This window comes from Nicotiana tomentosiformis, chromosome 6 (genome assembly GCF_000390325.3).
Source record: "Nicotiana tomentosiformis chromosome 6, ASM39032v3, whole genome shotgun sequence".
Lineage (NCBI taxonomy): Eukaryota > Viridiplantae > Streptophyta > Magnoliopsida > Solanales > Solanaceae > Nicotiana > Nicotiana tomentosiformis.
This window is the reverse complement of record NC_090817.1, coordinates 130,864,501-130,875,611: the sequence shown is the minus strand read 5'-3', so window position 1 is coordinate 130,875,611 and position 11,111 is coordinate 130,864,501. Positions and strand designations below refer to the sequence as shown.

Sequence of the window (11,111 nt, the reverse complement as noted above, 5' to 3'; positions counted from 1 at the left end):
TAGTAGTTTCTCATTCGGTTAATATGAAATTATTATAATAATTTATAAGCAAGCAAAGTAAAGGAGGAAGAGGAAAAACGAAAGAAATCAAAATGTAAGAATGTGATAGAACACATCAGTTTTTAAAGTAACACTACATGAATCACCATGGTTCAAGACTCGAGAGAGAAGGTAGATCATAAATGACGAAGAGTAGCGTTTGTAATGAATAAGAATAATTTGGGATTCATAATATAAAATGAGGGGTAATATAGTAAAAAACTTGGTCAAACTTAAAGTGCATTTAAGTCAAAAAGGCAAAGTTGGGAATGCCCAACTTGTTGCTTTAGGCTTGTTTAGGCTTAAAAGCACTTTTTGTGTTTGCCAAACACTCAAATAAGCCAAAAAGTGCTGGAATAAGCTTCAAAGCTCATTCGGTAAGTTTTGCTGCATATGATCGTTTCTAATACGCCAACTTTGGCTTTTGCCCAACGAGTGTAATCCTAACATGTAAGTGAAGAGATCCGAGAGAGAGAGAGGAGAGAACTTGTACTGATATTGACACCAAAACAATATAAGCATGAAATTTCTCTTTACATAAAAACCTATCAGTTAACCATGATTAAATTTTATTTCGTTTGGTGAAACACCAAGAGTAAGCAATCACAATCGGCTTTTCTCAGGTTTTTTACTAATGCATAGAGACGGAGATATCCTGCTTGTATATAAGTAAATATGCCACATGAATCTGCAACAAGCGGGGAGCAATATGATACACGAGCAGGAGAAAAGAAAACGAGGGAATTTTATATAGTCTGGAATTTCACGATGGAAAAAAGATTCAAGCAATTAACTTAACAAAGTGAACACTGAAAGAGGAAAAAAAAGTCTGTTAAGCCAGTTGGTAGGTTGAGCAACATACCCTCCTAAAGTAATTGAGTTTTTGTACTATCTACAACAGGTTACAGATGACACTCTTGGATCTTGATACTCGCTCAAAATACAAAAGAAAGAAAACAACCAATAATGAGGAGCGGAATTGAAAAATTAGGTTAAGCAGATATACGCCTACTCTACCTCCCATTTTCAAGCTCACCTAGTGTTTTATAATGGTAGATGCCACAGCATTATAAGCTTGGTCAATTTCCTCTTCCGTCATCTCAATGGTATCATCACTGTCATATGCTGCAACATCATTGGCAACATCACCAGCTTTTCTGCTTACACGAGCACTCTGCTCTTTTATCTTCAAAAGTTCATCATCTTCTCTATTTCTGTACTCCAGCTCATAGATCTGTTTACAGGTCACAGCTTGTCTGCAAAGATCCTTGTGTGGTTTAGCTGAACCAGCAGAACTACTATCAAACTTTGCCAGCTCCTCAACTGCCCGAGGGACACATGCCCACTGCTCAGTTATTTGGCGAATATCCTACAGAGTTGAATAATGACGACCAAGCAGCAAAAAACAGAGATTAAATGGAGGATGAGTCGGACACATTATCAAAATCTGGAGACTGGAGTAATGCAACTAATGCCAAAACCTTTCATTTCAGTAATCAATTTTTTTCTTTTTTATCTATACAACTTGAATTTATCTGTATAACTATTCTATTACAAATCTTATAACAAAATTTCCAGCAAGTTTGTACCGGAAAATTAACATGAATACAGCTAAAATTCTTACAACATTCAAGGACCAAAACCATGATGAAGTTTCTCCACAGGAAGCACAATATTCAAAGAATAGGACGAGCAAATAAATCGACAACCTACCCTCCATTTCCTAGGACACACAATTCAACTTCAAATCCAAATCAAACACTTCTAGCCCTAACAATGACTGCTTACTCTTTCAAAAGAACAATTAAAATTCTCTCCAATGGCACAGCCATCTTTTTATAAGGGCAACGGCACAGCCATAAAAAGTTTTTCAATGGGTTCATCGCATCGCCTTGGTCAATCATCAGTCAGAATATCTGTTCCCTGTTGAAGTTTTTCACTTAATATGAAAACTAATATTCAAGCATTATGCTTAATGTTCTCACTTGATGGGACTCAAACTCCAAGTAAGCACAAAAACCTATGTCTGTATGCTCAAAATCAAGTCTGCTACAAGATGTAACTAAGGTAATTTGCTCATTCAGCTCTCTGTAGCTGTGCCAGAGCTCCAACTTCTACAAACACTTGCTTGGAAACCAGCAGTCTTTTGCCATCGTTTAACACCATTCCCAGTTGCTTATCATTACACACCCCTCTACACTGCCAACCATCACCAATACCACCCTAGTAAACCACCTATAATCCTAACGTGCCTCCATGATAGCCACAACATCTAATGTTCACCCTGACTATACACACGACATTTGCTGGTTACCACCACCACATTTACAGGTATTTAATGTACTTGAGATTGAAGAATTGACTGCCATCACTCTCACAACCTTCCTCCAAAAGTAGTGTATTTTGCAGGATCCGACACGCACCCGGCGACATTTTCGGATAGTCCGAGCAACATAGCTCAGAAAATAAAATTTCTTGATGGCATGACAAATTACTTAATAAACGAAATTCTATCATGAAAATGCTCTTCAATAATATAGTACGGTAAAATCTAACAAAAAATTAATTAGATAAAAATTTGCAATCTAACTATTTGGTGTAGAGTGCTAACTATTTTCTTCATAAAATAACTATCACCAGCGGTAACTAGTTTGGGTCAAACATAAAATACTACTTACTTTATCATCCATGGCAATAACTAATATGTGCAAACAGTCCAACATTAATAATCAACTAAGCATAACTCCCAAACCAATTGGGTTCAGCTATAAGAACAAAGAGTCCAACACCAATGGTGCTAAATAATTTATAGCAACTGAATATGTTACCACAAAATTGGCAAGAAGGAACTCCTGAGGCAAAACTATAGCAGTTTCAAATGGTGACAAGGGAAACAAATTTAACAGCAAATGGTAAAGTTGATAACAGAGTTACTATCGTCCTAGAAGCTTTTTCCGGTGGGTCATATAGATTACTAAGGATATCCAAAATGACAAGTAAGAGACCAGCAACATAATTCTTATTCAGTATAAAACAAACATTCAATAGAAAAAAAAAGTGGAGAATTCTTGCAAAAAACGATTTACCTGCCCTTGCTTGAGAGAATCTATGGCGTCCTGTAAACAGGTTAGAATTCCCTCAGCAGCTATTTTCTTCATTTCACTGGGCTCTGGCTGTATCAAAATCAAATTTGATGGAGTAAGAGAGCTTGTGATAAACAACTACATACAATTATGCAGGATTAAGTATTCATTCAGACACTCGACTCAATTCCACCAATGCATTTCTCACCTTCTCTCCTCCCTGCTCCCACCCAAAAAAAGAAGTAACAAAATTCTGACCTATTCTTTGACAGAACTCCTTTTTGTTTTGTTTTCTTTTTAATAAGACAGAACACAAAGCTATTTCATGCTTAAATGAAGATGACCAGTCAGATTGAGAACACTCAAGCGCAAGCCAACATCTGATTCCAAAAAATTAGATACATCACTTTACCCTTTCATCTTGATTCTCCAGCCATGATATGATTCGATTAAGATCATCTATAGCCCATTTTTTCACTTTAGAAGGAGAAAACCCATCTTTTACCTCATCACAACGTACCGCCTGTCACAATAAGATAATGTGAATAACAAAAACAAGTTCTGGAGAGTTGATACATAATTTCAAATCTATATATTCGGTGAACCTGTGTAATTACAGACAAGTAAAAAATAAGTACCTCAGATGAAGGAGTAGTAGTTGTCTTAAAAGGTGAACTTTTTTTTTCTCTTTTATGAGATTTTCTAGATGTGGATGGTTTTTGATCTGCAAGGTCCAAGATGGGTCGGTTATGGAATATAGACAAATGGAAAATAGGCTAAAGAAAAATCTCTCTTCTTTCAGAAACAGAGAAAAAGAAAGTTTCTATTAAAAAGAATGAAAATAAATTAGTACTTTGTCCCATGACTCCTTTGTCATCAGGTCACCAACTTCCTTGACCTTCCGGCACTGGATAGTCATCAGGCCCCATATTATTTTACGACTTTGCGGAGACCTGAATTTTGGTATGAAGCCACCCAGGCATGGTCACTGCATGAGGAGGCACCCCTTCTCCAAAAGTTTAAGGCGCTAATTTTTCTAAGTTGCTTAGAGAGAGATGTCCCGGGTCCCTAGATACTCTATCACTACCCGTGTCAATTTTAGGTACAAGTACCCTCTTGGCCTAAGGTCATTTAAGCTTTTCCCCGAAGTATGGGATAGTTTTTTTCAGCACCATAGCGCCTGGCATTTGAACACTAGCTCGAGTATTTTCTCTACCCCTTCTTACCCTTAAAAACTAGGGAAGCCTTAGGTACTTTAACTCGACCATCTTTTCTCATTTGAAGTTACATGTTTCTCCCTACATTTGTATGTCCTATATAGGTTGGCCACTTAAAAATTAAGATACCTTTCATTTTCTTTATCTAAATTAGCAGTAGCTTCATGTGGACCAATTGAATAACATTGCCTAAGCAAGTCTCTCAAAACAGTCCAAAATTTAAGGATAGTCACTTGTTGGATAATAAGATATTCAAATCATGAAAAAACCATGCATGCTTGGAAGGAGATAAACAATTGGGGAGCGCAAGCAATGCATCTTGTTATCAGTTGACATCAAGCATGGATTAAAACAGCAGGAATTCCAAAAGCATGAGTGAGGAGATATATTAGGCTGTATTAGATAATTCTAAGTTTCACTTATCCATTACATTTCTTTTTTGAATGGGTACTTCGACATTACATGTTCATTGAAAAGAAACACAAACCCCAGAGACAAATTTCATAAGCCTAAAACTTAAACAATTCACTGAAGTTGGAAAATCTAGACATTAAAAAGCCACTCATGGATTAATCACTCACCATCACCATCAGGTTATTGGTAAATTTTGTTGCAGTGTGATTTTTTTTGTTAACCTTCTAATTCCAAAAGCTACAATACTGACTACCTCTCTAGACATGTATCCAGAGTACTTGTGTCAGCGCGGTGCAGACACCAAATGAGCATGCCTAGACTCAAAGAAAAATAGCAGCATGCTAGATTCATTTAGCAAAGCTGCAAAACAATACTTCAAAATAAAACACGAAAGAAATCGTAAATAGGTACTTTGATGTGCATGTAGATGCCTCAAAATATACATATCTATACGCACACACACACACACACCAAATATATATATATATATATCTAGAATGACAGAGGAGCCTATTCAAGTCTGGTTAAGTGATAGCTAGCAAGAGAGGTCGTTGAAGTTGGTGGCACGTGACAGAGTTTCCATCACCAACAAAGTGGTTGAGTTGGCTCGTGCGGTGCACACGTGCTTGTTCAGACAATTGGACGGTTGCTATTTGGGTCACCGGCATTTGGGTTTCTGTTGGTTGGGAGGTAAGACTCGAAATTTTGCTGGTAGTTACTAATTAGAGCATCATATTCCGTTACTAATTAGAGCATCATATATATATATATATATATATCGTGTTTGTGTGCGTGTGTTTATTTATTTATTTAGTGGTTTTATACAAAGTACATTAGTACACCGATGACATAATCCTTGAGATGTTTATGAAAAGAAAGAGGGTAACCAATGACATAATCAGAAGTATCTATGCTGATTGCACCCTAATCTAAATAAGTTGATGGGCTCAATAATGGAGCCACACTTTAAAAGTTAATCAAACTTTTATAGGAGGAAGGGGAGAAGGATTTAAGATATTTCTTATTTTTCTCTTTCTATTTTCTTCTTGAGGGGGGGGGGGGGGGGGGGAACCATAAGTTAACTGCGGACAGGGTGGACTCAGACATAGTCTCTTGCGCTTAACAAGCCTCAGTCTCAAGCAAGTAGGGGTCCGCTATATGAATCCTCAGTTCCTTACTAACCATATTCCCCATTTAAATTCATCTCAGGTGTCTCTTGCACTTGTCTAGGCAATTTTCAGCATTGACAAATGTTCTACCCTATCTCTATTATGACTGAAACATGGGTTAGCTAGAAGTATCATTCACTATATTGAGTTCAATGGGTCCCATCCTTGTTTAAAACACAAATAGTCTGCGTGTTTGGGGTGGGGTGGGATGGGGGAGAGGAGGATAGACAAAGACGGAGAGAGGTAACCTTGGCTGGATTCATGAGAGACACTCTGACACCTCCATGGTTTGCCAGCATGCATAAGGTAAGTTTCAATTTCAACAAGTTTTTGTTCTTTGTAACACTCTGTTATCCACTCCTACACAAAACAAGCAAAAACCTTCAGACTTAGAGAGAGCATAGTTTGTAGAAGAAAAATTAAATTCCAATAGTAACCCCATGTCCCCACATAAAGAAGGTTCTCAACGTGAACCAATTTGAACAAAATAACACCCACTGTTAATCCCTCATTTTCATGTCATGTGGATGCCTAATACTTCCACATACAGCGCAAAGCACCCCCTGCCCAAAAAAAAAATAAAGAAAACAAAAGATGAATAAAACAGAAGGAAGTCGCAACAAAAAAGAAACAAATACTTCTATCAGGATTTTTCTCTCAAGTAAGTTATCCCTTGATATTACAGAAATACCAAAAGAGTAAGATCCACATATAGGTCTAAAACACTCTCATGTTCATATACAGATTGAAGTATCATTTTCTGCGGAGGAAATAGCATTAATAAAATAGAAAGGATCACACAAAATAATATTTTTGAGAAGGTAACAGCATAGAAAGCAGAAGGAAATTGGCATAAAAATTTTTCCATGAGAACAGGAGCAAGCATATAGTTCTATTTCAAACAAAATGACAAAATTGAAGCCAACAAAGCAGCATTTCTTCGTTGAAACACGTATTACTTGGTGCATCACTATCTCTTAGGACATCAGCCTCTTTGCCATAATGGACTTGCAGGAAATCAAGTCATTTATACACTTAAAAGGAAAGAGGTAGACCTTTGATACAATTGTTCCATTATCTGCTTCAACTTGCCGAAACTTTGGTGTATTGGGAAATGCACAGATCAAGAGTGTGCAACCCGAGTTCCAATCAGGTTCATACTTGGCTCCCATTTCTAAAGCCTGGGATCTTAATGTACCACGCTCGGGATTGACAAAACCTGATAGCACAAATACAACCCCTTCCTGCAGCATTCAAAATATGGAATAGTCGTCAAAATTTAAATGAAACAACAAACGAGCTCAATCAGTCAACTATTCCCAAATTAGTAGGGCCGACTATATGAAATGCTGAGTATTAAATTCCACTCCATTCACCACATTTTGATACAAACGAAGCTAAAATTAACTAGGTTCAACTATGTGAGTCCTATATATTCATTCTGTGCTATTTAACACATTTCATGTCAACCCCGGCTAAAACTAGTTAGTGGTCGGACAATGAGCACTCTATATTCTTTCTACTCTATCCTACCCATTTCATAACAAATGCAGCTAAAATTAGCTTGTGTCCAATATAAATCGTAGGTATTCATTCTGCTCTATTTAACCCATTTTAAAACAAACAGAACAAAAATCAGTACAAGTCTACTACTTGAATCCCCAATATTTATTCTTCTCCATTCGGCCAATTACATTACAAAAACAGCTAAAAATTAGTTAGTGCTGATTATATAACTCATTCCGCTCCATTTGGCCCGTAACATAACAAACACAGCTACGATTTGGGAAAACTCATAAATTTACCATAAGTTTTGAGAAATTTGAACCACTCGAAGTCGAGGTAGAAATTTTTGCTTCATTTTCGGCTTCGTTACTCTGACCTGAACCACTTGAGGCTTGTCTTGAACTCATCCATGAAGGAAGATTACGTTTCCTCCCATTCTTGCCACCGTCGTTTGTTTGGTCTTTCTTTGACGCAGACATTTTCGAACGGCACGCTTATCGATCGATATCCACCCAATTTCAGACTGAAAAACGCTTATTTACATTTACACTGATACTATTGCTGAAGAACCTATAAAATTTAGGGCATATTGAGAAAGAGTAATCACTTTGACGATATCAGCAATTTGATTGATTTTTTTTAGTATATTTACTTCATTTTATGGTGTACTAATATATTCTCTATAGCATCATTTAGCTTCTCTCCTACAAAAATTGGTATTGGATTTTTACTCGTATTTATTTGATGGCTTAATGTACCGGTGTTCATAAAAATCCGAAAAATCGAACCAAATCGACAAAAAAAAATAATACTTTTTAGGTTTGGTTTGGTTTTGGTTTTAAATTTTAAAATCCGATCAAATTTGGTTTGGTTTTAGTTTTAATTAAAAAATAACCGAAAAAACTGAACCAAACCGACTATAAAAGTAGCTATTTAAATTTATTATTACACCTATATATATATATATATATAAAGTTTCTAAAATTTTATGGTACATATTAATCATTTGTATTTTTAGTCTGGTTCTTTGCTATTATAATAATCTTATTTTATGCCTTCTAGTTTGGTTGGTAGTTTTCTTTTGCTAAGTACAAGAATTTGTTTCATGTTAAAAATAATCGATTTTTAATTGAGTACTTAAATTATTCATCATTATTTGAGTCAATTATCATCAATATATCTTGGTAAATGATAGATTTCTCATAAAACAATTGGTTTGATAGCGTTACGTTGAAAATGTAGTCGCCGAAATATGCGTTTGGTAGTGTATGTCTCGTATTTAAGAAAAAACCAATAAATAACCGAAAAAACCAAAAAATTGACAAAAATCGATATCGATAAAAAATCGACTTAATTGGTTTGGTTCCAATATTTAAAAAACCGACTTACTTGATTTGGTTTCTTTTTAGGGAAAACCCAAACCGAACCAGAACACCCCTAGCTTAATGCTACACTATGTCTAAATTAGATATACTAGAAATTCTATTATCTAATAAGGGAGAGTTAACGGACACCTAGACGACATATTTGCTTAGCATTTAGGGGGCACTAATGTATTTTTTGTTTAATTTGTGCTTCCTCTTGGGAGTACCATCAGCTTGCGTGTTTGAACTCCATCATTTTAGCCCCAACAACCTAATACTCTTTTGTGACGCCAGGTGGACATGTGAAGAACCCACGGGTTCATCCCTAGTACATGGCACTATGACAACGAGCAATATGTTCATTTTTTCTCTCTTCGGTTTTGTCACGATCCAAAATCCAACTAGTCGTTATGACACATAACCCAATCCACTAGGTAAGTCAATTACCAACTATCCAATTCCAATAAAATTAATAAGGCAATTAATTAAAAGAATATATATATATATATATATATATATATATATATATATATATAACTAATACATTTCCCCAAGAACTGGTAGTACAAATCATGAGCTTCTAAGAATAGAGTATACAAAGCTGATATGAAGTAATACATCATCTGTTTGAAAAGTACATAAACAGAGTTCTATGAATCTAAGGCTACCATGAACAAGAGACAGCTACAACCGGAACGCATGTACATCTTCAGATCCACCTCCCAACGAACGCAGCAACATCAACGGCCAATATCTGCATGCAAGGTGCAGAAGTGTAGTATGAGTACAACCGACCCCATGTACTCAATAAGTAACAAACCTAACCTTAGGTTGAAAGTAGTGACGAGCTTGTACCAAGGTCGGGTCCCAACTTCAATAACCAACGATAGTTCATAATAACATAAAACAAGTAATACCAGAAGTAATTCAACAATCAAAATGCTCAACAAAAATATGATTTTTGAAAATAGTTCTGCCTTTCAAGTACATCAATGAAAATCCAATTCGTTTAACGGAGTTGCCAAAAAATATGAATAAGTTTGAAAACAATAATTTTTCCAAAATCCTTTCCATGATAAATAAGATATTTTATTTTCTTTCCAGATAACCAGTGTAAAACAAATGCATCACTATGCCCATCTGTCAACATGTGTGAGAAATCATGAATGATGTGATACGATACAACATGTGGAAAATATATCTCTATGCATGAATGTCATGTGTGCATGTCAAAGCAATGTATCTCAGAGATGAACTCATGTACTCACACTCTCAGAGTACTCAATCTCACTCTCTCACATATTCCTTTCATCATGCCCAATCACTCGATACTGTATATGGCCAATCCGGCCCAGGGAAGATCCATCCCGGAATATACACATCAACTAATCATCAGTCACCCAATACTGAGTAGGGCCAATCCAACCCGCGGAGAAGATCCATCTCCAAGTATATAATACTTCGGACAAGATCTATGTCCAGGGAAGATCCATCCCTCAATAATATCAACCGCGCTCACTGGGTGTGTGTGCAGACTCCAGAGGGGCTCCTTCAGCCCAAGCGCTATATAAAGCCTATAAGGCATGCTGCAGGCGGGCAGCCCCGATCCACATAATAATAATAATATATATATATATAAGTCAATATGGCATGCTGCAGGTGGACAACCCCGATCCACATAATAATATACTCACAGTCAGGCTCTCGGCCTCCCTCAGTCATCAATCTCTCCAGTCTCTCTCTCATGGGCTCACAATGTCATGAAAATAGCCCGAAAATGATGATATGATGTATCAATAAATAATAACATAGACTGAGATATAATATGCAATGAAATGAATATGACTGAGTATAAATTTTTAATTTAAAATAAATAATTCACAATAATATGACCTCTGTGGGTCCCAATAATACTAGCACATAGCCTCAACATGATTTTTAATATGATTCTCAGCTCAATTTCTTTAACACATAAAACTGCATGAAAAATGCCAAGATTATTTGACTACAAAATTCCACAGAACAATTATGTCACAATTTCTATGGTGCACGCCCACACGCCAGTCACCTAGCATGTGTGTCACCTCCAAACAATTCACATAATACGTATATTCAGGGCTCATACCCTCAGCTACAAGATTAGAAGAGTTACTTACCTCGAACAAGACGAATCCAATTCCAAGCAAGGTCAAAAATGCTCCAGAAATTCCATTATGCGTATCAACTCCTAAACGGCTCGAATTTAGTCACAATTAATTTGATTCAGTCCACATAATTATAGGAATTAATTTCATAACAAAATACTAATATTTTTCCACA

At 36.2% G+C, this 11,111-nt stretch overlaps 1 protein-coding gene across 1 annotated transcript; it reads right to left on the bottom strand.

Moving 5' to 3' along the window:
- Positions 1-764: 764 nt before the first annotated feature.
- Positions 765-8,136, bottom strand: LOC104114940 (DNA-repair protein XRCC1). The gene is made up of 7 exons (XM_009625497.4): positions 7,728-8,136; positions 6,978-7,166; positions 6,171-6,282; positions 3,761-3,846; positions 3,535-3,645; positions 3,126-3,212; positions 765-1,408 (listed from the first exon to the last, which is right to left on the bottom strand). The coding sequence occupies exons 1-7, from the start codon at positions 7,905-7,907 to the stop codon at positions 1,076-1,078; spliced, it is 1,098 nt and encodes a 365-aa protein (XP_009623792.1). The 5' UTR covers positions 7,908-8,136; the 3' UTR covers positions 765-1,075.
- Positions 8,137-11,111: the final 2,975 nt, after the last annotated feature.